This window comes from Oratosquilla oratoria, chromosome 11 (assembly GCF_046742065.1).
Source record: "Oratosquilla oratoria isolate Oo_2021 chromosome 11, ASM4674206v1, whole genome shotgun sequence".
Taxonomy (NCBI): Eukaryota; Metazoa; Arthropoda; class Malacostraca; order Stomatopoda; family Squillidae; genus Oratosquilla; species Oratosquilla oratoria.
Window position 1 is genome coordinate 49,394,667 of NC_134787.1, and position 26,710 is coordinate 49,421,376.

The window sequence follows — 26,710 nt, forward strand, 5'->3', positions numbered from 1 at the left end:
TCCAGCACTCTAACCTCTCTTAAACAAACATTAAATAACCTCACCAGTCAGTCCACTCTCACTTTACCACCCTTTTTTTAGACATTCTGCATGACACTCATCCAACCTAAGTGCCTTACCTGCTCCCATCATCTTAACAACTGCCTTCACTTCATCTTTCCTTATTTCTTCTCCATCTTCCTCACTCATCACTGTCATTTTCTTAGCGCTTCCCACTGCAACTACCTTTCCTTCCTTATCTTCCTTCACATTCAGCAACTCCCTTAAATACTCTGTCCATCTTCCTCTTACTGCTCTCTCTTCCATTATCTCTCCATCTGCACCTTTTACCTTTTCTTCTCTACTTGATTCGCCTCCTCTTCCTCTCTTAATTTCTTTCCAAAACATCTTTATTTCTTTCAAAATTTACTGTCACTCTTACCCCATTTCACATCTGTTCCCTTTTGCCTCCTTTATCTTATATTTCACTTCTCTTCTCTTTTCTTTGTACCTCTCCTATGATTCTTTTGCCCTATTTTGTAACCAATCTGTGAATGGTCACTTCTCTTTTACAACTTTGCTTCCTCATCTCACCACTCATTACTGTTCCTTCTATTTCCTCTCGCCCTCCTTGTTCCACACACCATCTTTGCACACCTTGTGACTCCCTCCTTGAACCATCCCCATTTCTCCTCCTCTCCTTGCTCTAATCTATCCTTCACTCCCTCCTACTCTTCTCTCAGCTTCTTTTACTCCTCTTCTTTCTCATTTAAGCAGTTCACTTTAACCTCTTCCATACGGTGCCGCCTACGTAGGCGGCATGAGGAGCAAGTGGATACGCGAGGCTGCCATATCAGCGTCTTGATTATATTTATTGTAGTTGTCCCTGCGTAACTGACATACTCTCTAAACTGGCTTCATCACATTTTCTATAGTTATCAAAATTCACGGGTGAAAGAGAGAACGATCGATATAAGCGGTGACTATTTTTTATGATGAGAGTATTATGACGCAATACCGTACGTCTGGCAGCTAATGCTGCCCGCGAGATTTTGGCCCGGAGTGGGTTAAGCACCTTCCCTACTTTGTCTTTTTCCTCCTCCATCTATCCCCAACTCTCGACTTGACCACAAAAAAATTATCTGATATTCCCCCACTCTCTCCTCTTAGAACATGTACATCCTTAATTCTTCCTACTCTTCTCCTGGTTACTACTATATAGTCCATTAACACTACCACCCTTCCATCCACCACCCTCTCCCATGTATACCTATGCTTCACTTTCTTCTGAAACATTGTATTTGCTATCATCAACTCTTTCTAGACACATGTCCACTATGATTTTTTCCTGGAACCACACACTTCCCAACCACTCTGTCTATTGGTTTATTTCTTATCCTAGCATTATGGTCTCCCGATACAACTACATTGACATTTCTCCCTACTCCCTCTATGCACTCATTTAAATTTGTACAAAATGCCTCCCTTTCCTCTACACTCTTCTCACTACCAGGCCCATATGCACTTACAAAAACCCACATCTCCCTTCCCAGTTTCACCTTCATCCACATTAACCTTGAAGAAACTTCCTTCCACTCCACCACATGCTTACCTATCTTTTCACTTACTAGTATAGTGACCCCTTCTCTCCCTTGTCCTCTCTTCACTCCTGAGATCCTCCCAACTACACTCCCAAACTCAAACTTGCCCCTCACATTCAACTTAGATTCACTCAAAGCCAACACATCCATCTTCTCACAAACATACATAATTTTCCTAACCTGTTCAGCTGGAGATGCTCGCAAGTTTGAGCCATCTGTAGCAGCTGTGGAGCCTTCTCCATCATCATCATCTGACCCGTTGGCAGATGCAGTGGTATCAGAATAGTGTCCATTCTCTTGTCCCTCACCACCTTCTCCATCTGCTCCTTGCTCATCAACTCCATCCTGGTTTGGTTATAAATATATATATACATGCACATATATGGATGTAAGCTTTTACTCACCCATCCCCCTTTCAAAGTTTTTCATAAACTTTCAAATTCAAAGCAAAAATTATACAAAATTATACATCTATTCAATAACAATACAATATTTACTATGCAGTAATTACACACAGTACAATAATAAAAAAAAAATTATATTACTAACAGAATTTGTACTAGATAATGCTAAGTACTTTATTCTTGCCCACTGGTCACTGAAAACATAAATTTTGCCAACACCAAACAATTCTATTAAGGATTGAATTTATCAGATAATGGAACATTTCTTATAAAATCTAATTGAACATCTATGGTAGTTGACAAATTACATTACTGAACCACACTGTACAAATTGGTCTCGCATTAGTCAGCACAAATTATGAAATTGTTAATATATATAATGGTGGGTTAAGTATCAATGATTGTTTCTACATTCTCACCTGTTGACTGGGCTGTGCATTATTAGCAGCACCAGCACCTGTAAGACCACTAGCAGCCAACACCTGAAGGCTGTGAAGCATTGGGCCACTCAATCCCTGTAGCCTCTGAAGACCTTGAAATCCGACTAGTCCATGTAAAGGTGCCAAGTCAGGAGCCTGAGCTTGATCATCATGAAGGGAGAGAGCAATTGCAAGCTCCACCATTGCATCATCATCATCTGCAGGCAACCCAAGCATACCCCCCATCAGGGCACCTCCTAGAGCACCACCAATGCCTCCTCCTCCAAGTACACCAAGGGCATCCAGACCCTCTCCACCTGCTGGAGTGCAATGAGAAGTTAGTCATCCTACATATGAGAATTCTATTATATGTACAAAAACTTTTATCAATACAGTGCTTTGTCTTAGCCACCCTTTTCAGTACATGCCTAACTCTCATCCACCCAAAACCCATTCAGCACCCCATCCACCTTAGCACCTCATGGATGAAGAGTCATCTATATCCCCTGCCACACTTGGAAAAAAGAGGCAATATAGATAGACCATCATTCTACACCAGGGCCTAAGAGCAGAAACTGGTTTATCCCCCATCATTGCAGTATATGGAGACTTTCCTTCACCTAAAACACTTCAACCCAAATGCAATTACCAACTAGTTGTCTTCTCCTGTCCTTCCTCAATAGACATTTCCCTTTCCCAATGCCCCTTTTACCCCATCCATCCATCTCCTCCTTGATGATGATGATATGGTTTAACGTCACACACTCCCCCCTATTAGGAGGCTAGGACGGTACCCCTCACAGAGGGCTTTGTAGCGTGGAATTTAATGAACCATGTCCTTGGTTCAACTTCGCTGGTGGCAGGATTCGAACCGCCCTCACCTCGACCTTCTCCTCCTTGGTTACCCTTTATGTTCACTCCTAGATCTGCCTTCCACACCTCTTCTACTAATCTTTCTTCACTCATTCTTTCCACATGTCCTAAACATCCCGAAATGTTCTCATAGTTCTTTGATATATTCTCTAGGGAGAAATGTTCGGACTGCTGTAGTGTAGAGGACCCTTAAATCACTATTAAGCAGGAAAGGAAATGGTAAATTGATAATGAATATCTTGGGGACCACCCCGTTTCCAGCCCCTCAGGGTTGCAACTTCAGATGGAAATGAGGGCAATGATGGGTATGGTAATGGGCAGAAGGAAAATAATACCACCCAACTTCAGTCCCACTTGACCACCACAAACCCCCCATGCCTAACTTGTATCAAAAGTACACTGAAACAATGAAGATATACTCCCTCATCTTGATTCTATTTCTGAAGATTAAGGTACAATCTAAACTTATATTCCACACTAATTCCTACCTGCTTCTCCAACATGTTCTGGGGCCTCTACATTATCAAACTGGGCATCAGCAATTCCTTCACCAGCACCATCCTGAACTACTGGTGCCACCATAGTCTTTTCTCCTTCCTCAACAGTCACTCCTGCAGATAATGCATATGCTTGTTTACTAGATCTTTGAATCAAAGTTTGTTCAGCATTCATTAAATTAGTTAAAATATGGGGCCAAAAATGAAATGACAAATACACCTAACATCAGAAGTTTTCTCCTAAAGTTATCACCATTCATTATAACAAACATAGCATGTCAATAATGAAGAGGTTAAAATATAAACATTGGTCACAATGATCTGGGATGGATGAAATGTTTGGCAAGTTGACGAAATGTATGTGAAAGTATTATGGATGTCAAACTACCTGGAGTGGAGCATCGAGGTGGACTTGGAATGAAGACCTTTCGACGCTTCTGCCTTGGTCGTAGTACACGAATAAGAGCTTGTTTGGCAGCAAAGCTGACAGCTGTGTCCGAGCACAGCAACAATTGTGTGTAAAGCTTTACAGCTAGGGGTACAGCTGAGAGTGAGCAGACTGTGTAGGCATGAATGATTTCAACAAGTGCCTGGACAGTAGCTTCCACATATGTCAGACCTGTAACAAGAGAAATATCTATTAACCAATCATTAACTACCATCATTCCCTGTACATCTCAACTTTATTTCTGTCCCCATTCATTTATAATTTCCTTTCACATACCCTACTGACCGTCATCACCTTCTTCAGTCTCTCCTTGGAATCAACCAGTGTCATTCAAAAATAATGACTGGTTCACTTTCCATGTTCCTCCATTTTCACCCACCAATGCCAAACCTTTGCCTAGTACATACATATAACAAACGCCATTTCCCTTTTATAAAAAGGTGGCACAAACCCACTTGTTACACATCTATTAATCTTCCTTTGTTTAGTGCTCTTGCATTAACTTCCTTCAATCTCCCATATTGAATAAAAAATATGTAATAAAGTTCAAATAATAAAGTTGCAAGGTTATCCATTCTCAGGTCTGTTAAAGTGTAAACAGCTCTTTCATTTTACCTGGTTGGCAGACTGGGCCCAAGAATGGGTTGGGTGGTCGAGCCTTGTGAAGTGCCCAGTACACAACCATCAATTTGTTCAAGAAATGCTTTTCATCTTTCTCAGTATCTTCAGCCTTGGCTTCCACCACTGCTGAAGATTCTCCTCCTTCAGGTCCCTTGCCATCTTCAGTCTTCTTTGGTGTCATCTTGCTCTCTGTATCACTCTTTGTCTCCTGTTCTACTTTCCTGGCTGGAGATTCCTCTTCTGACCGAGATGTGGGTGTTTCAGGGTCAAACTTCTTTTCAGTAAACCTAACAATTTAAAATAAAATTATTAATGTTACATTAGCTACTAGAAAATCATAACATCTGTGCTTACACACAACACATCACCTTTACACTTACATTGGAAGTAAATTTATAGGGAAAAAAAAAATCAATACACTATGACATACTTGACCAAATTGTGTGGTCGAGTTACAGCCACACTCCTAGCAGTGACAAGGAGGCGATGGAATACTTCACAGTCTAAGTGCTGGGGCTCTACAGTGGCCAGAAGTGATGTCAGTTCTTGCACAACATTGCCCAATTGTGCCCCATCCTTATGGTTGTGGTATGCAGTTCGACTTGGATGCAAGGAGGCCAAGAGGGCCCGGGTGTGATGCTGTGTGAGACAGGAAGATTTAGTTTGTATGAAAAAGGCTGGAATAACCTTGTCAGATACATAATTATATATATATATATATATATATATATATATATTATATTATATATATATATACACACACACACACATACATATACCAATGGGTTTTTTCCCCTTACATGGAAGGTAGCCAAAAAAAGGCATAGAAAATCATTCCCACTCATTCCATTCCCTACATCCACTCCCCTCCAGCCTTCTCCCTCCCTATTATATATATATATATATATATATATATATATATATATATATATATATATATATATATATATATATATATATATATATATATATATAATCTTTTACTGAACTCCTGATCAAATATACAAAATAAAACACAGAGATCAAACAATTTTTTTATAAGTTAACCATTGCTCACCTGCACTGGTGTTGGCAGAGGAAGGTTTAGGAGTTTTGTGGCCAACTCCATAGCTCCTGATCTTGCTACAACAGCTTCTGTTGCAGTGGCAACAAAATACCCATCAAGAGTTTCAAGAGCAGCTGCAACCAACCGATCCATATGTGTGAGTGGCTGAGGTGCTGAGGAGACCCCGCCTACAGACACAGTATCAGTACAACCAGTAGTGTTGTTTGAGTTCCCATTCCCATTCACTGTGGAAGGGAAGTCTTCTGGTTCCTCTGGCCAACCAAAATCATCTTTTGTCTTGCCATATCTACAAGATAGGTGTATATTACAAACATTGCATGGGTAAGAAAGATATACTATATCAGGACTATCTTGAAAACAATTGATATGGCACTGGTTTAGGTTCCCTGATATTTTGTGTTCTTTACTATACAGGAATACAAGCACAATAATAATGTAATACCAATTACAGAAATTTTTTCAAAACTTGTCATTTGTATACACAAATATCTATATGGTAATGTACAAAATAGTCTTAAAAAATATAAATAATAAAATACTAGAATAAAATAAACAAATCACTCCTCACAAGAAAATCTTACATTTTGACTGAGTCTACCATTGTGACTCCTGCTGGGTCTGAGGAAGGTCCAAAAGTAATGACAATACGTTTATCAGCCTGAAGAGATTCTTCTCTTGTCAGTGGCACATCAAACCATCGACTTCTTGTTGCTGACACTGCTACGCTTCGACCAAATATCTGCAAAATTTAATTTGTGTAAAAAAAATTCCACCCATTTAGGGATGAAATGGGTGGGAGTGTTTTTATGCCTTTCCCTTTTTGGCTACCTCCCTTGGAAGGGGGAAAAAGCCTTGGTATATGTATGTATGTATGTAAAAAAAATTCTATATATACACCAAGGGCTTCTTCCCCCATACAAAGGAGGCAGCCAAGTAAGGCATGCACCCACTCCTACCCATTCCACTCGCATCCATCATCACTGTTTCCTTCTCATCTTAGCTCATCATGGATGAAGGGTCATCCCTGTCTACTGCCCAAGTCAGAAGAAATACAGCAAGACGGTACATTCACAACAGGGCCAATTCAATTTCATGGCAAACCTCCCTCCTCATCCCTTCATGTGGAAAATAGAAAATCTGGGGGGAAAAATCCCTTTGAGCTGTGTCAAAACATCGTACATACACGACCATTCTCCACTCATCCTTATCCCCTGCATTTTCCCTTCCTAATTCAGAAATTCCCCCCTTTCACCCTCATCCATCCATCTCATCCCAGGTTGTCCCCTCAAGTTCACTCCATTCACCTCTGCGATTTGAAATTTTTTAAAAATTCTGAAAACAGGACAAATATGCATTCTCTCTTCTCAATAAACATAGGATCAATATTTAATTTTCATATTTCTGTACGTGGAACTATCTCCAATGCACAATGAACAACCTTATTCTATCCTACCTACTATTACATACTTCAGTTACCTAAAACAGTTTTCACAACTAAAAGGACATCTTGATATATCTCCATATTTCCTATAATCTCGTCTACATGGACGCTTGCTGGCCGAGCAGGTTAGGGTGTTGTTACTGGCAGTGAAGGTCAAGGGGGTGGTGGTTCGAATCCTGCCACCAGCGAAGTTGAACCAAGGGTATGGTTCATTTCATTCCATGCTACAATATCCTCGGTAAGGGGCAGCATCCTAGCCTCTCGTTAGGAGGAGTTTGTGACGTTAAACCACATCATCATCCTTTGTATATATGCTTCAGATACATGTATACCAATATGATTCAGCAAACTGAATTTCAGTAGTTTCCCTTTCAAATTCTTTTGCATCCATGCAAGTAGTTTCCCCCTCAACTGTTCTTATCTGCTTATATTTCTCATGCAGATGAGGGGTGGGTGAGGGTGGGTGTGGGTTGCCACATATTAACCCCTTGAGTACCGGATGTATGTTTTGTGATGCCTGCGTGTCACAGCTGAGTGCACCCGCCAGGAACCGAGCATGCTCCCCGTGACACGCACGTGTCACAGTTATAAGCTGTGTGTATTGAGGGCTCTCAAGGCCTCGGTTTCTGGGTTATCTCTACCAACGTGGTGGCAGGTGTCTGTGTTTACAAACATAAGGCTCCAGCCATTCGTGGGACTGTTTGAAACGTTTGTTTATGTAAGGTTGACAGGTCGGTAACGAAGGGGTTAAAGTACATATAAAGTGAAAAATATAATCATACTTTAGAGATTTGTTCTGACTAATACCATATATTTTCATTCATCTGGGAGAAACTTTCACTCCTGAAAATTATAAAAACCTTTGCTTTACTTACTTCAATGTAAGATGGCACTTTCTGTGCATCTACTGCTCCAACTGCCACCCTGATTCCACAGATGACCAGAGTCGAATCTTGGTTGCCAGCTTCTAACTGGAAGCCTCCTGGTTTAGTTGATGCCACATACATGCCTGCCCAAACAAAAATGTTTATCATTTTTCTGATAAACTCTTAAGCCTGTTCTTGCAAACTAATTCAATATTATATAACTCTTACACTATCCTTACATCACACTAAAATATATGAAGGGAAACTCGTTCAAAAAGAGATCAAGTCTGGTGGACTACAGATTCAGTGTATCGTAGTATGTGAACCATGGTCAAGAAATTTTTAAAAAATAAGTATGGTAGATGGAGAGTAACAGAGGTTCCCATGGGCACAACTGCTTTCCTATATTATATTTAAGAAAAAACAATCCAATAAGTGTGCATACATTACAAAGGATTACAAAGGCAAAGCATGCCGACAGGAGACCTTTTGATCCATATCTAGGTCGGATGCAAAAAAAAAAAAAAAAAAAAAAAAAAAAAAAAAAAAAAAAAAAAAAAAAAAAAAAAAAAAAAAAAAAAAAAAAATCATATTAATAATAAATTAAAACTATAACAATGTAAATAACAATTAAAATACATAAATAAATGCATTGGTATAGTTGAATAACAAACAAACAGGTAAATAGTAAATGATAATAAATTGACATATAACTAATAATAAATGAAAATCAGACAGACAAATTATAACAAAACAAAAACAAATAATATAACATAAATTATAATAATTACAGCATCTTACTTAGGTATTTATCTAAATGATTCTTAAAGCTTCGAACTGAACTACATTGCACTACCTGTGCAGGAAGTTTATTCCATTCATTAACTACACGGTTGGCAAAGTTGTTTCTACCTACTTCCAAATTGAATCTATTTCCGGACAGTTTGAGACCATTGTTTCTTGTCTGATTCTCATTCAATGTGAAAAATTTTGTCACTTTTGATGTTGTCAATTCCCTTTAAAATCTTAAAGACCTGTATCAAGTCACCTCTGAGTCTACGCTTTTTTAGGGAAAACAGATTCATGTGCTTAAGTCGATTTTCGTATGATTTATTTTTGATATTTGGAATCAGTTTTGTGGCTCGCCGTTGTACCTTTTCCAGTCTGTCAATGTCTTTAATGAGATTCGGTGACCATACGGAAACAGCATATTCCAAATGTGGACGAACTAACGATTTATATAGCTTGTTAATGAGTGATGGACTTTTGAAATCAAAAGATCGCGCAATCAATCCCAGAATCTTATTTGCTTTCTCAGAGGCTGAAATACACTGCTTGGATGATTTGAGGTCGTTACTGATAATTACGCCGAGATCTTTTTCACTATCCACTTTTGTTAACGAATTTCCAAATAACTTGTAATCGTACTTACTGTTATTTTTACCTATGTGCATTACCTTGCATTTACTTGTGTTAAATTTCATTAGCCACTTTTCAGACCATTGCTGTAATTGATCTAAATCTTCTTGAATATCTAATTGGTTTGAGTGATCATTTGCCACTCCGCACAGTTTTGTATCATCAGCAAATTTGGAAACAGTAGATTTTAGTCCATTGTCTATATCATTTATATATACTATGAATAGAAGTGGCCCAAGAACGGAACCCTGAGGAACTCCACTTGCAACATTTTTCCATCCAGAAGTTTTTCCATTTAAAACAACTCTCTGTTTTCGACCTTTCAACCAATTACTAGTCCAACCTAATAGGCTACCACTTATTCCATGCAAAGCTAATTTAGTAAGTAGTCTTTCGTGTGGGACGGTATCAAAAGCTTTTGCAAAGTCTAGATATATTAAATCTATATTGTTTCTTTTGTCATAATTCGAGATAACTGTGTTATAGAATTCGAGTAAGTTAGTCACGCAAGAACGTTTCCGTCTGAAACCATGCTGGCTATCATTTATCAAACGGTTACTTTCTAAATGATATTCGATATCATCTCTGATGATAGTTTCCATTATTTTTCCTACGATCGAAGTCAAACTTATAGGCCTATAGTTATTTGGTTTCTTTTTGTCACCTTTTTTGAATATGGGAGTAACGTTAGCTAGCTTCCATTCTCTTGGGACATCTCCGGATATGATGGATTTCTTGAAAATAATTTCTAATGGAACAACAATCTCATTTTTCATTTCCTTTAAGATTCTTGGATGCCAACCACATACAAGATGGGATCAGATGGGATTTCTACTAGACTCACCTTGGCTGTTTAGTCTATTCTTGAGCTGCTGAACATTGTAAATCTGCAGTAGGTCATTACCACCAAATTCAATGTCATTCATGACAGAGCAATGCTCAAAGAAGTCCACTGGGAAGGAAACCGCTCCTGCAGGTGATAACCAAAATTTGAAATGATGGCAAAGAATGGGAAGGTTAAACAATTAAGCAAATACATCTATAATCAAAGAATTTTCTTAGTCCACTTTCTTGCACTCCACTCACCAAATAACTAGACACATTCACTGTTCAACCCTTAGAGATCTCCAAGTGAAAGTCAAGTTACATTAGTGTCTTGTGCATGTTTTACTTCATATGTGCTTTATATACAGGATGATAATGTTGAATAAACAAGTATCAGCTTTACAATGTTATCACTTCCTCTGTCTGTTGTGCATGTCTGTTGTGTCTGTTGTGCATGTCTGTTGTGTCTGGGTGTGTGTGTGTGTGTCTTGTGTGTGTTGTGTCTATGTGTGCATTATATCTGTGTGTGGGTGTTTTGTGTGTCTTAACTCCATCATCCACCTTACAAGGGTGAAAAGGGCCTCTGGTATATATGCATCATACATATACCAGCTGGCCTTTTCTGTGTTACAATGGGAGTGGCCAAGTCAAAACCTTATACCACCCACCCTACACATCAAGAAAGTTTTTTTGCCATTCTTATTTTAGCACTTCATGAATGAAGGGTTATCCCTGTTCCCCACTGTGGCATGTGCTTTAGCATGGGATACTAGCATAGGGCAGGGTATTGTTGTGTCATGGCGTGCCCTGACCAGCAGTGATGCTTCCCGTACAAGGACCCCTTTCATATGGCCAACAAGGCCCCTTTTCATGCTTTACTAAGCGTGGCATTGTCTTATCCTTGTGTAGCAAGAGACAGCTGCCCCCACATCAGTCTATATCCATTTGTCTTCCCATACACACAACCCACTGACTAATAAATGCATAAATCATCCCCCATGCTTTTCACTGTTGCCTCTGCATGCAAACATGGCACAGTGAGTAGGATTGCTTGCAACTTGCAACAGTGAAGCATGGGACAATACGCAATTAGGTGGCACTTATGTGAACATAGCATTGACAGAACTAGACAAATAGATGACAGTGTACATGCTGGACCATGAGTGCAATGCCATACAACAGTGTGCATACTGGACCAGAGTGACATGCTTTCATGGACATATGGGGTGTGAACAAAGGGGCCTTTCATCCCACTCCCCTGGATACTGAGCGTCTCTTCCGAGCTCTACCTGCCATGAGTGCAACCTGTGCAAGGAGCCCAACCAACCCATGCAGGCCTCACCCATCCAGCTGAGGAACTCCTACAATGCCTTAGCTCCCTCATTGCAATATGTCACTGCAGGAGGTAGTGACCAACTACCATTCACACAAGGCACTGAAGGTGACAGTCTCAGATGTCAAGGAGGACCTACACATATGTAACGTGTTGGCATGCCAAAGGGCTCCATGTCAGTGGATGCACCCCTGCCCCCACACCTTCCCCTGGGAAGGCTGGCACCTGCTGCTCGGTTGCCAACGCCATAGCCACTTAGTACCTAGGCATGTTGGGGATACCCAGAGCCAGCTTACAGCCACTGCTCTCGGCGCCAATGTACACGACTGATGTATATCACATGCCACCTGCAACGGGACACTTCTGGGCTACCTTGACACCCAGAGACAGGAACTGCACCATTGTCATATGGGTTCAAGAGGAGGTCCAAACACCCCTCCTCTCCTTCGGCTTGGCCATAGTCCCACCCAACTTCTTGAAGCCTGTCCTGGTGGTGGCATACAAGCTGAGCTGATGCTACCCATTGACAGCTCACCAGACGCCACTCACGACTACTTCCTGTGTGCTCGTCTTCAAGAATGGCTCCTGCACCGCCCCCTCTACGAAAGATGGAAGGTCCCCCCATGAGAATCCACCTGAAAGCTGGTGCGATAACCCTTACTGCCCCCATGCCCAGGCCGATACCATTCATATTTCGGGATCAAGTGAAATAAGAACCTGACTCAATGGTGCAGCAAGGTATCATCACACCTGTTGGTGAAGCAAACTCAGAAGTCGCTGCCTGTACTGGTGCCCTTCGACTCCAACCTGCCAATGGTATTGTAGATGGATGCATCCTGCCTCTACAGCATTGGGTACACCCTCCTCCATGACCATGACTGGGGGCACTTATGTCTCATCCAGTGTGGCTCACGGTTTCTGACAGATGCCAAAACTGGATACGCCACTATCACTGGAGATGCTTGCTGTAACCTGGGCCACATCCAAATGCAAACCATATCTGTTTGGATTGCCCCACTTCATGTTGATGATGGACCATCGTGCACTCATCCCTATCCTCATGTCAGGAGTGTCGTCACCAGCAATGCCAGTGCTTCATGGGGATGACCCACTGCTGACACCAACAGGACACTCCAAAGACTCCGGGCTGCAGCACAGATAAACCCCACCTATGACCACCTGTTTACTTGCATGTCCTCCAGGTTCCCATCCAACTGCTTTGCCCTACCTGACTCTGTTTCCCTGTATGCCTTCTTTGCTGATGAGGAACTGATGCTGTACGGCCAGTGCATCACCGTTCATGCCATCCTACAAAAGCACACACCAGCCCCTGAAAACGCCATCCCCGTCATGTCCCATCCCTCAGTGGAGGACCTGCGGACCTTGTGTACAGATTACCCCACCTCCTGCCGCTTGCCTCGGCTCGCAAATAGGTATACCTCTCTTGATGGTTCTGCAAGCATGGTGGTGGTGGCAGTGGGGGATGGGGGGGGTTGTGGTATGTGCTTTAGCATAGGGCAGGGTACAGTAGTGCTATGGCTTCCTACACAAGACCCTTTTTCATACTTTACTAGGTGTGGCATCGTATTCACCGTGTAGCAAGAGATAGGTGCCCCCATGTCAGTCGATACCTGTCGATCTTCCCATGCGCACTTAGCACTCCCATGTACACATAACCCACTGATAAATAAACGGGTAAATCTCCCCCCCCGCCCGCATTTTACTGTTGCCTCTGCATGCAGGATCACATGCAAACACCTACCAAACTGCTTAAGTCAGAGGCAATGCAGTTAAACACAGCACTTCCACTGCAGGGCCCAACAGCCAAAGCTGCTTTATCCCCACCACTTTGTTTATGGCAACCCCCTTTCATCCACTCAGGAAATACATATACAGTGCAGAATAGAACACCCCTTCAGAACAAAATTTCCTTATCCATTTACAGCCATTTTACATTCAATACCCTCTTTTGCACTCTGCTCAACAGTCGTTCCTCTTGCATCCAACATCCCCTTCACCCCCAGATATCTACCTCATTATTGGTCTTCCCTTAGTTTCCTTCATCCACTTCCGCTTTCCACATTTTTTGTCTTTCTTTACTCATTCGTCTCATATGCTCAAACCATCTCAGCATTCTTTGATAAACACCGCCTACCAGCTCTTTTCATTCCCCCCTTCTGCCTCACTTTCACATTTCTCACTCTATCCATCCACAATAAAATATGTGCAGTTTGCTTGCCTTGACTGAATGAAACTGCTTGGTGGTAGCCAGAATAAAGGTACAAATCATTATTAGCAGTGAAAAAGTAAAAAAAAAAAAAAAACATAGAAACAGAATTTCTCCAGAACAAATGTCTGCCAATCCATGATAACTTTCACAATATTTTTAAAATAACCAGTCCTTTAGTAGTTCACAATAAGGTTACAACATGAGCACATACCAGTTGGCCGCCCTAACTTGGGTGTCTTCTTCTTACGACTTGGGCGCACTGTGGATATTGAACTGAAGGACTGCATCTGTGATGAAAGCCAGAACTCTGCAAAAAAATAAAGAATTGCATTTCTTTTTTCCTTTTTAGACAAAATGTAATTTTTGCAGGAAAATTAATTTTTCCCTGATACAAACCTGAGGTACTCCTTACAATAGGATACTTTCGCGTAGCGCGAATATTTCTACTGCGAAATTAAAATCCTCACTCTGTGGGTCTGGGCAACGCTTATCCTCAGTAAGGGGCCCCATTGGGGCAAGGGGGGGGGGGGGCATTGCCCTCCACCACAAGTCTCGCACACTATAACCATTCTCTGAGCCAGGTATGAATTAAGCACAAGGTTTGTCAGGCAAGGAGAAGGAACTGTTTAGAGGGGTGGTTGAGGAGGGCCATTAATCCCTTCCATACGGTGCCGCACACCTAGGCGTCATGAGGAGCAAGTGGATTCGCAACGCTGCCATATCGGCGTCTTGATTATATTTATTGTAGTCGCCCCTGTGTTTTTACATTCTCTCAAATGTGCCCTGAATCCCATTCTCTGTGGTTTTCAAAATTCGCGGGTGAAAGAGAGAACGATCGATATAAGCAGTGACTATATTTTATGATGCGAGTATTATTACGACACGTCGTACGGCTGGCATTGGCTGCTGCCCGCGAGATTTAAGTTCCGTACCGAAGTGGTTAAAGGTAAGGAGTACCTCAGGTTTGTATCAGGAAAAAATTAATTTTCCTGCGAAAATTACATTTGTTCCGAAGAATACAAGCTCTTCGGTACTCCTTACAATAGGAGACTCGGACTTAGGAGGGAAGGAAGTTGTTATCTAGCCTGGGAAACCGCTGTAAGGAAAATCTAGTGTGCTAAGACTATGTTGACCAGACCCCTATACATTCCCCTCACTTTGAAGTGCACCCCTTTCTGTTCCCTGGAGTGGAGACAGACAGGTTATAATCACTTTTGTACCACTGAAGGGCTTGAATTGATTCCCTTGGAATGCTTGAGAGCCCGCGGGTGAGGTAAGGGAATGTAAGAGTATGAGAAGGACTTTGGAAAGTTATCCCTGCAGTTGCCGTGCCAGAACCTGGATGAGTTGTCAGGGTCGGCTGTGTGCTCGAGGAGGGGTATATCATTTTCAGGACTTCTTGGGCGGCCACTATGGGGCCCAAAGATAAGTTCCCTAAAGATTCCCGCATAACTTCTTTGAGGTAAAAGGAAGTGAACGTATTCTGGCTCTTCCATATACCTGCTTGAAGAACCTGGTTGACTGACAGATTCTTTCTGATGACTAGGGAGGTCCCTACTGCCCTCAGGTCATGGGCAATCTGTGGGGTTCATGTCGCAGGCTCTGCGGATGACTTCCATTGTCCAGTAAGAAATGGAATTCTTAGTGATGGGCTACCTTTAGTAGAGATGAACAACCTCTTTAATTCTGGTCGAAGATGTTCGGTTCTCTTGAGGTAGGTCCGGATGGCTCGTACCGGGCATAGAACTGTTTCAGTCTATTCTCCCCCTGCAAATTCGTCTAAGGACGGAACACTAAAGGACCAGAATCTAGGGTCGGATTTGGCAGGATCTTGGTTTTTGGCAATGAATTGAGGCATGAAAGTGAAGGAGACCTCTTTCCATCCTTTGGAATGGGCGACTCTATAAGAGATGGCATGTAACTCCCCTACTCTCTTGGAAGATGCCAGGGCTAGCAGAAAAAACTGTCCTCTAGGTGAGGTCCTTCAGATGTGCCTCTCGGAGAGGTTCGTAAGGGGGACCCCTCAGAGAGTTCAGGACTAATGCCACATCCCGCGGAGGAGAACTGATTTCCCTGGGGGGGCATGATCTTTGAAGTGCCTGAAGAGCATGGAAATTTCCAGTGAAAGGGCTAGGACCATGCCCTTCAGAGAAAACACCTGATTTAGAGCTGCCCTATAGCCTTGTACTGCCGAGAGGGAGATCTTCTTGGACTTCCTGAGGAAGTGGAAGGAGGCGATCTCAGGAATGGTGGCTCGATCTGGGACTAACTGCCTGGAGTGGCACCATTTTGCAAAGGCATTGCATTTCCCTTGATAAAGGTTAGCTGAGGAAGAGCGAATAGGAGCGGACATGTCCTCTGCCACTTCTCTGGGAAAACCCTTCTTTAGGAGGATCCGGACCATAGTCTGAACGCGTGAAGATTGAGTGCTGAAGGGTTCTTGTGCCAAGGCCCGTTGATGGGTGGATACAGAAGATCTGGTCTTCCCTGAAGGGCCAGAGGCTCTTCTACTGCTAGCTCGAGGGCGTCTGGAAACCATGGGGCTTCGGGCCACCAAGGAGCGATCAAAGTCATCCGAAGGTATATGCGTGTCTTGCTCTCAGGAGTACCTTCTGGAGCAAGGGAAATGGTGGGAAAGCGTAGGAGTCCAGGTTGTCCCAACTTTGCAGAAGAGCGTCTTCTCCTGCTGCCAAAGGATCCGGGAAAGGGCTGAAATATATTGGGAGTTGGTGATTCCATCTCATTGCAAAAAGGTCCACGAGAGGGGAGCCCCATTTGCTGAGGATGAAGTTCGCTACCTCTCGATAGAGGGACCATTCTGTGTTGATTATCTGATTCTTCCTGCCGAGGTGGTCCGCCCAGACATTCCTCTTCCCCGGGATGTAGCGGGCTTTGAGTGACACCTGGAGATTCTTGGCTAGGTTGAGGATGTCCATCATCAGAAGGCATAGTTCCTGGGAGACTGCCCTCCTTGCTCGTTCAGGTAGGCTACTACCGAGGAATTGTCCGACATTATGCCCACTACTTTTCCTGAGACTTGATCCTTGAAGTGACGGAGAGCGAGGAGCACTGCTTTCAACTCAAGCCAATTGATATGGGCTGTCCGCTTGACTGTGGACCAGGAACTGCTGATGTGATCGTCGTTGAGGTGGGCTCCCCAGCCCTCCTTGGAGGCATCGGAGAACAGGAGGACTTCGGGGGGAGACGGGCCGAGGGGCATCCCCATGAGAAGGTTGCATGGGCCTTCCACCAGAGAAGAGAATCCTTGACTTCTTTGGTGAGGGAGATGTGTTGTAGGGGTTCTCCCTCTTGCGGGGCCCACTGAGACTTGAGGAGCCACTGTAGCGGTCGCATTCTTTGTCTACTCCTGGGGATTAATTTCTCTATGGAGGCCATATGGCCCAGGAGGATTTGGCATTGTGTCGCCGTCAGGAACCTGGTCGATAGTGCCTGTGCAACTAGAGAAGCGAGATTCTGGATCCCCTTTTCTACTGGGAAGGACTCCATTAGGGAGGAGTCCAGGACCATACCCAGGTACGTGACTCTCTGTCTTGGTAAGAAATCTGACTATTCCGGGTTTACTACTGTGCCCAATTTCAGGACAAAGGTTAGGACCATTCTCAGGTGTTCTTGGCATAGCTGGGTGGAATGTGCAAGGATCAGCCAGTTATCCTAGTAACGGAGTAGTTGAATTCCCCTGGAGTGGGACCACGCTGAAAGACTGAGAAGACTTGGGGTGCTGTGGAAAGTCCGAAGCAGAGGCAGGGGAAGTGGAAGGTGTTGCCCCTGTGGATGATTCTGAGGAATTTCCTGGAGGAGGGATGCACTGGTATGTGGAAATAGGCATCTTGGAGGTCCAGCGACACCATGAAGTCCCCTTCCCTGATAGACGCCCTTACGGACTCTGGGGTGTCCATTCGGAACTTCGTCAGGGAAAGGAACTTGTTGAGTGGAGACAAATAGATGACTGGTCTCCACACCCCTGTTGTCTTTTCTACTAGGAATAGCCTTGAGTAGAACCCTGGGTCCGGAGTCGAGACTTCCTCTAAAGCTCCTTTCTGGAGCAGAACGGAGGATTCCTCCGCTAGGGCCCGCCCGCGAGCCGAGTCCGGGTGGAAGCTGCTGACTTGGATGGGATAGGGGGAGAGGTTTGGGACAGTGGGAAAGGGAAGACAATAGCCTGTCTTAATGACTTAATAGGTCCAGTCTTCCGCCCCGGCCTCTTCCCATGCTCTCCAGTAGAGGGAGAGGCAACCCCCTATCTTGTGCGGAGGGGCTGGCGAATTCCTAGGATTCCTGTGGGGGAGTCCGGAGCCTCTATAATGTTTGCGTCTAGGATCTCTAGTCGTAAAGGGACGGGGCTTTCCTGTCTGCCTTTTCGACTTGGAGTGGAGGGGTAGGGAATCAGCATGCGGGTTAGAAGGGGGGGCCCTCTTCAATGGAGCATAAATTTCTCTGAGGAGGGGATCACTGGGGTCTCCTAGGACGGTGTCTCTCCTGCGGGACTCAATGTTGGCCCAAGACATTAAGAGGCAGGCCGCTTGATGCTTCAGAGCTCTGATCGAGCTTTCCCATAGAGCCTGGAGGTTGCATTCCCCTTGGGGTTGCAGCCCGGGTAAAAACTCCCTTACTGAAGCCAAGACGCGTTCCAGCCAGGAGTGCACCGCGAGAGAGAGAGCCAGGCCCTGAACGAGGTCCCTGGATTCTCTGCCGGAAAGGATGACGTTTCTTCTGAGCAGTGAATCCACGTCCACTTTGACAAGCTCTGGTAACCGAGCCGGGATCAAGGCTGCTTAAGGTTTGTCCCTGATGGGAAGTAGAAGCGTTTTTGCTGTTCCACTGGAACAGAGCGCCAGCGCGGTTTTTCGGTTGCCCGCTTTGCGAGTGCGTCGGAGGCCTGGTTCATGGCTCCTACCGTCTGTGTACTCCATGGGAGTTGGTTTTGTTGTTTGAGAATTGCCCGTCCTGAAGATTTCAGACTCGAACGTGACTTCCACTTCTTGTGGAAGACTCAGTTGATTAGCTCTCCTAACTTTAGAGAGGATCTCTGAGCAGGAGGGTGTAACAATCATCGGGGATTCCGACTGGGAATCCTGCGAAGTTTGGTAACTTGCCCTCTCATCCCCGGCGCTGTGGACATCGTCGCCGTCGTAGCTGGCGCCTGTCCGGTCGGCGAGAAACACCGCGTCTGCAACCTCGTCTCTGATCTCTGTCCTCGTGAGCAAAGGGCATGGAAAGGTCACCGTTGTTGTTGTTGTTGTTGTCGTTCCCTAGACTGTCTGTCCGAGCAGTCCCGTCTCCCCAAGGAAGGCCACAGCCGAAACTGGGTTTTCCCACAAATCCTTTATAGTGTATGTTGTTGTTGTTGTTGTTGTCGTTCCCTAGACTGTCTGTCCGAGCAGTCCCGTCTCCCCATGGAAGGCCACAGCCGAAACTGGGTTTTCCCACAAATCCTTTATAGAGTGTATGTTGTGTTGTTTGCGTGCATGATTGTGTATAATGCAGTCTTCCATTATGTGTTGTATGGTATGGGGTGAAGTGTTACATCCTGGGCAGCTGTTCACAACACGGTCGTCCAGCCTCTTCTGGTAGCTTAGAAGTGCTGAGTGTATGTTGTGTTGTTTGCGTGCATGATTGTGTATAATGCAGTCTTCCATTATGTGTTGTATGGTATGGGGTGAAGTGTTACATCCTGGGCAGCTGTTCACAACACGGTCGTCCAGCCTCTTCTGGTAGCTTAGAAGTGCTGGGTGGTGACCGCATCGCAGTCTGGCCAAGTGGACTCTGTCCTTTCGTGGGAGAGAGGATTCAGAAGGGTGGATATCAGGGGGTCTGGCGTGCAGCAGTGTGTTGTCTTTCAGTGTGTTAATGGAGCGGTGAGTGATATGATTATGAATATGTTTCCGGAGGCTGGTATTTGGTGGTTGTGGAGGAAGAGAAGAGAGTATCTGTGCGTAATAAAGGTCTTTGGGTGTAGTTTTAATGTTTCTTGGTGTGTGTGGGTGTTCTGCTATGTAGTGTAGCGGGTGTGATGTGTTTGTGGTGGCTGCAGCAAGTGTTTGTGTGCCTCTCATGTCGAGGTGGTCCTTGACTTTGAGGACTTTTGTTTCATGGTGTAAATGGTCTGTAGGTGTTGTATTTGTGCAGCCTGTAATTGTTTTTAGGGCTTTGTTTTGTATGATTTGAAGGGTGTTGTGGTGTGTCTCACTGAGATTAGGAGCCCATGCAGGACTCGCATAATTCATCACTGAGCGTATGCATTGTTTGTATATTGTTATATTAGTTTCTTTGTTTTGTCCAAATGTTGTTCCAGTGATTGACTTAAGTGCATTAAGTCTAGGTGTGCATTTGTTTTTTATGTTTGTGAGGTGTTGTTTGAAAGACATGGATGTATCGTATGTTACACCAAGAATTTTCGGTGTGTTTGTGTGTGGTATTAGAGTGTTGTTGATGTAGAGATGAGGTATGTATTTGTGTTCTTTTGTCCAGTTGGTGAGAAGTGTTGCTGTAGATTTGGTTGGAGCTATTTTGAGTCTGTTTGTGATGAACCATGTGTTGAGTGTGTCAAGGTAAGGCTGGATTATTTCTGCAGCTTTGTCTGTGTTACGATGTGTGCATGTGATTATGTCATCTGCGTAGGAAGAGATTTGTATTTCTGAGGTGTCTGGTGTGGGTAAGTCATGCATGTATAGATTAAATATGTAATTTTCGCAGGAAAATTAATTTTTCCCTGATACAAACCTGAGGTACTCCTTACACTAGGATACTCTCGCGTAGCGCGAATATTTCTACTGCGAAATTAAAATCCTCACTCTGTGGGTCTGGGCAACGCTTATCCTCAGTAAGGGGCCCCATTGGGGCAAGGGGGGGGGCCCTTGCCCTCCACCACAAGTCTCGCACACTATAACCATTCTCTGAGCCAGGTATGATTTAAGCACAAGGTTGTCAGGCAAGGAGAAGGAACTGTTTAGAGGGGTGGTTGAGGAGGGCCATTAAAGGTAAGGAGTACCTCAGGTTTGTATCAGGGAAAAATTAATTTTCCTGCGAAAATTACATTTGTTCCGAAGAATACAAACTCTTCGGTACTCCTTACACTAGGAGACTCGGACTTAGGAGGGAAGGAAGTTGTTATCTAGCCTGGGAAACCGCTGTAAGGAAAATCTAGTGTGCTAAGACTATGTTGACCAGACCCCTATACATTCCCCTCACTTTGAAGTGCACCCCTTTCTGTTCCCTGGAGTGGAGACAGAAAGGTTATAATCACTTTTGTACCACTGAAGGGCTTGAATTGATTCCCTTGGAATGCTAGAGAGCCCGCGGGTGAGGTAAGGGAATGTAAGAGTATGAGAAGGACTATAGAAAGTTATCCCTGCAGTTGCCGAGCCAGAACCTGGATGAGTTGTCAGGGTCGGCTGTGTGCTCTTGAGGAGGGGTATATCATTTTCAGGACTTCTTGGGCGGCCACTATGGGGCCCAAAGATAAGTTCCCTAAAGATTCCCGCATAACTTCTTTGAGGTAAAAGGAAGTGAACGTATTCTGGCTTTTCCATATACCTGCTTGAAGAACCTGGTTGACTGACCGATTCTTTCTGATGACTAGGGAGGTCCCTACTGCCCTCAGGTCATGGGCAATCTGTGTGGTCCATGTCGCAGGCTCTGCGGATGACTTCCATTGTCCAGTAAGAAAAGGAATTCTTAGTGATGGGCTACCTTTAGTAGAGATGAACAACCACTTTAATTCTGGTCGAAGATGTTCGGTTCTCTTGAGGTAGGTCCGGATGGCTTGTACCGGGCATAGAACTGTTTCAGTCTATTCTCCCCCTGCAAATTCGTCTAAGGATGGAACACTAAAGGACCAGAATCTAGGGTCGGATTTGGCAGGATCTTTGTTTTGGCAATGAATTGAGGCATGAAAGTGAAGGAGACCTCTTTCCATCCTTTGGAATGGGCGACTCTATAAGAGATGGCATGTAACTCCCCTACTCTCTTGGAAGATGCCAGGGCTAGCAGAAAAAACTGTCCTCTAGGAGAGGTCCTTCAGATGTGCCTCTCGGAGAGGTTCGTAAGGGGGACCCCTCAGAGAGTTCAGGACTAATGCCACATCCCGCGGAGGAGAACTGATTTCCCTGGGGGGGGCATGATCTTTGAAGTGCCTGAAGAGCATGGAAATTTCCTGTGAAAAGGCTAGGACCATGCCCTTCAGAGAAAACACCTGATTTAGAGCTGCCCTATAGCTTTGTACTGCCGAGAGGGAGATCTTCCTGGACTTCCTGAGGACGTGGAAGGAGGCGATCTCAGGAATGGTGGCTCGAACTGGGACTAACTTCCTGGAGTGGCACCATTTGCAAAGGCGCATTTCCCTTGATAAAGGTTAGCTGAGGATGAGCAAATAGGAGCGGACATGTCCTCAACCACTTCTCTGGGAAAACCCTTCTTTAGGAGGATCTGGACCATAGTCTGAACGCGTGAAGATTGAGTGCTGAAGGGTTCTTGTGCCAAGGCCCGTTGATGGGTGGATACAGAAGATCTGGTCTTCCCTGAAGGGCCAGAGGCTCTTCTACTGCTAGCTCGAGGGCGTCCGGAAACCATGGGGCTTCGGGCCACCAAGGAGCGATCAAAGTCATCCGAAGGTAGGATGCGTGTCTTGCTCTGAGGTACCTTCTGGAGCAAGGGAAATGGTGGGAAAGCGTAGGAGTCCAGGTTGTCCCAACTGTGCAGAAGAGCGTTTTCTCCTGCTGTCAGAGGATCCAGGAAAGGGCTGAAATATTGGGAGTTGGTGATTCCATCTCATTGCAAAAAGGTCCACTAGAGGGGAGCCCCATTTGCTGAGGATGAAGTTCGCTACTTCTCGATAGAGGGACCATTCTGTGTTGATTATCTGATTCTTCCTGCCGAGGTGGTCCGCCCAGACATTCCTCTTCCCCGGGATGTAACGGGCTTTGAGTGACACCTGGAGATTCTTGGCTAGGTTGAGGATGTCCATCATCAGAAGGCATAGTTCCTGGGAGACTGTGCCCCCCTTGCTCGTTCAGGTAGGGTACTACCGAGGAGTTGTCCGACATTATGCCCACTACTTTTCCTGAGACTTGATCCTTGAAGTGACGGAGAGCCAGGAGTACTGCTTTCAACTCAAGCCAATTGATATGGGCTGTCCGCTCGACTGTGGACCAGGAACCGCTGATGTGATCGTCGTTGAGGTGGGCTCCCCAGCCCTCCTTGGAGGCATCGGAGAACAGGAGGACTTCGGGGGGAGATGGGCCGAGGGGCATCCCCATGAGAAGGTTGCATGGGCCTTCCACCAGAGAAGAGAATCCTTGACTTCTTCGGTGAGGGAGATGTGTTGTAGGGGTTCTCCCTCTTGCGGGGCCCATTGAGACTTGAGGAGCCACTGTAGCGGTCGCATTCTTTGTCTACTCCAGGGGATTAATTTCTATATGGAGGCCATATGGCCCAGGAGGATTTGGCATTGTGTAGCCGTCAGGAACCTGGTCGATAGTGCCTGTGCAACTAGAGAAGCGAGATTCGGGATCCCCTTTCCTACTAGGAAGGATTCCATTAGGGAGGAGTCCAGGACCATACCCAGGTACGTGACTCTCTGTTCTGGTAAGAAATCTGACTTTTCCGGGTTGACTACTGTGCCCAATTTCAGGACAAAGGTTAGGACCATTCTCAGGTGTTCTGGCATAGCTGGGCGGAATGCATCTTGGAGGTCCAGCGACACCATGAAGTTCCCTTCCCTGATAGACGCCCTTACGGACTCTGGGGAGGCCATTCGGAACTTTGTCAGGGAAAAGGAACTTGTTGAGTGGAGACAAATAGATGACTGGTCTCCACACCCCTGTTGTCTTTTCTACTAGGAATAGCCGTGAGAAGAACCCTGGGTCCGGAGTCGAGACTTCCACTAAAGTTCCTGTCTGGAGCAAAACGGAGGATTCCTCCGCTAGGGCCCGCCCGCCCGCGAGCCGAGTCCGGGTGGAAGCTGCTGACTTGGATGGGATAGAGGGAGAGGTTTGGGACAGTGGAAAAGGGAAGACAATAGCCCGTCTTAATGACTCAGTAGGTCCAGTCTTCCGCCCCGGCCTCTTCCCATGCTCTCCAGTAGAGGGAGAGGCAACCCCCTATCCTGTGCAGAGGGGCTGGCGAATTCCTAGGAGTCCTGTGGGGGAGTCCGGAGCCTCTATAATGTTTGCGTCTAGGATCTCGGAGTCCACCATATCCGGGGGAATCAGCGTGTGGGTGAGCATAAATCTCCCTGAGGAGGGGGTCACTGGGGTCCCCGAGGATGGTGTCTCTCCTGCGGGACTCGAAGTTGGCCCAGGACGTTGAGAGACAGGAAACCTGATGCTTCAGGGCTCTGCTCGCGCTTGCCAAAAAGCCTGGAGGTCGCATTCTTCCTGGGGTTGTAGTGCGGGTAAGAACCCCCACGCCGAGGCAAGGAGGCGTTCTAGCCAGGAGTTCACCGCCAGGGACAGAGCCAGTGATTGAAGGTGGTTGCTGACTTCCCTGCCAGAGAGGAGGACGTTTCGTCTGCGCAGCGACTCGGCGTCCGCCTTAACCAGCTCTGGTAACCTCGCCGGGATCGAGGCTGCTCCGAGGGTTGACCCCGATGGGGTGTAGAAGCGCTTCTGGTGTTCCAATGGGACCGGAAGCCAACGCGTCTTCTCGGTCGTCCTTGTTGCGAGAGCGTCGGAGGCCTGGGCCATGGCTCTCGCCGTCTGCGTACTCCATGGAAGGTGGAGGGGAGGAGGCTGGGCTTTCTGAGAGTTGGCCGTCATGAAGATGTCAGACTCGAATGTGGCTTCCTCTTCTTTCGGGTGGCCCAGTCGATTCGCCCTCCGAACCCTCGCGAGGACGTCCGAGAAGGAAGGTGGGACCACCATCGAGGATTCCGACTGGGAAACGGGAGGGGAAAGGGAGCGTGGCCCCCCCCCCCTACGGAGCTGTGGACATCGTCGTCGGCGTAGGAGGGGTCGGGACGGGCAGAGAGGAACCTCACGCTACCATCCCGGTCACTGATGGGTACAGAGGGGGGCCGAGCAAGTGGAAGATGGTCGAGGGGGGCCCTTGGGGGCGGTGACTCCTCACGAGCTTCCGTGCGGTGCACGAACCGCGCTTGAGAAGCGCGGAAAAATTCCCGTTGGGCCTCCATCTGTTCCTTCAACGTAGTGACGAGTGAACAGAGTGGGGAGGAGGTCCGGGGAATGTCCGCTTGAGTCCCGCCTGGGTGCGGATGGTCCGGGAGACGCCAATGGGAGACTGCCTCCTCTGGACGAAGCCGAGTCACCCACGACGAACGCGCGCGTGGGCACATCTCGGGCTTCCTGCCCACCGGGCATAGAAAGGGTTCCGGCGATGACCCGGCTCGTCTGACGACGGGGGGAAGGTGAACGTGGGGGCCACCCGAGGAGGAGAAGAGGCCGACGCGCTCCGAATCTCCGAACTCGGCTCCTTTGTCCGTGGGGGGGCGGAGCCGCCGGCAGCGTCGCGGGGCCGGTGGACGCATCCGGGAAAAATCTCGTACCCGGGGGGGTTCGCGGGGGCCAGTCGTGCCCGTCGTAGCTAACCACCCTGTGGGCAGGAACAGGAGACAAGTGGCCTGAGACTGACTCGGGGCGGCTATTGTACAACCTTTCCGTTTACTACGCTTAGGAGGGGGGAGACAACTGCCCGCGTCCTCCGCCGACGTAGCATGCCTTCTCCTTGTGTCGGGTGAGGGGGGAAGCCATCTAGAAACACCGCGTCTGCAACCTCGTCCCTGATCTCTGTCCCTGTGAGCAAAGGGCATGGAAAGGGCACCGTTGATCACCCAGCTCTTCCTACGGTGGGTGTTGTGCGTACAGCGGGATTCCTGAGTAGAAGAGACTAAGGGGCTCTTTGCCCCCCCCCCCTTTGTCCGTGCCGGCGTCGAGTTTCGGGGGCAGCCGCAAGCGACCACATCCGGGAAAAATGTCATACAGGAACGGTAGCTAGCGGTGGCTTGACGCGCATGTCCGACTACGCTAACCGTCCTTTGTTGAAGGAAGAGGACAACTTGGCCTGAGAATGACTCGAAGTGGCGTTGTACCACCTTCCTGGCGACTGTTGAGTTTCCGGGATGGGCGAGGGCAAACCGCAAGCGACCTCATCCGGGAAAAGCTCGTACAGGAACGGTAGCTAGCGGTGGCTTGACGCGCATGTCCGACTACGCTAACCGTCCTTTGTTGAAGGAAGAGGACAACTTGGCCTGAGAATGACTCGAAGTGGCGTTGTACCACCTTCCTGGCGACTGTTGAGTTTCCGGGATGGGCGAGGGCAAACCGCAAGCGACCTCATCCGGGAAAAGCTCGTACAGGAACGGTAGCTAGCGGTGGCTTGACGTCCATGTCCGACTACGCTAACCGTCCTTTGTTGAAGGAAGAGGACAACTTGGCCTGAGAATGACTCGAAGTGGCGTTGTACCACCTTCCTGGCGACTGTTGAGTTTCTGGGATGGGCGAGGGCAAGCCGCAAGCGACCTCATCCGGGAAAAGCTCGTACAGGAACGGTAGCTAGAGGTGGCCTGAGGCGCATGTCCATCTACGCTAACCGTCCAGGTTTAAAGGAATAAAGGACAACTTGGCTGCCTGTCTACTACGCCGTGGAGGAGGGAGAGAATTGCTCGTCTCCTCCGAAGCCGTAGGCCGCCTTCCCCAGTGTTTGGGGGGGTGAA

The 26,710-nt window shown here is 46.4% G+C and overlaps 1 protein-coding gene across 6 annotated transcripts in view; it reads right to left on the bottom strand.

Annotated features, from left to right (window-relative positions):
- poe (E3 ubiquitin-protein ligase-like protein poe) overlaps positions 1–26,710 on the bottom strand; it is a 160,160-nt gene that overhangs the window by 67,803 nt on the left and 65,647 nt on the right. For 5 of the 6 annotated variants that reach the window (XM_076192838.1, XM_076192837.1, XM_076192835.1 and 2 more), the window contains exons 39-49: positions 14,234–14,329; positions 10,479–10,604; positions 8,225–8,358; positions 6,490–6,647; positions 5,900–6,194; positions 5,273–5,481; positions 4,837–5,129; positions 4,162–4,392; positions 3,765–3,887; positions 2,404–2,723; positions 1,761–1,925 (exon numbers count right to left, since the gene is read on the bottom strand). In XM_076192838.1, coding sequence (XP_076048953.1) covers positions 1,761–1,925; positions 2,404–2,723; positions 3,765–3,887; positions 4,162–4,392; positions 4,837–5,129; positions 5,273–5,481; positions 5,900–6,194; positions 6,490–6,647; positions 8,225–8,358; positions 10,479–10,604; positions 14,234–14,329 — 2,150 coding nt within the window. The remainder of the gene's footprint in view (positions 1–1,760; positions 1,926–2,403; positions 2,724–3,764; positions 3,888–4,161; positions 4,393–4,836; positions 5,130–5,272; positions 5,482–5,899; positions 6,195–6,489; positions 6,648–8,224; positions 8,359–10,478; positions 10,605–14,233; positions 14,330–26,710) is intronic. The other variant, XM_076192834.1, reaches the window with a different exon arrangement.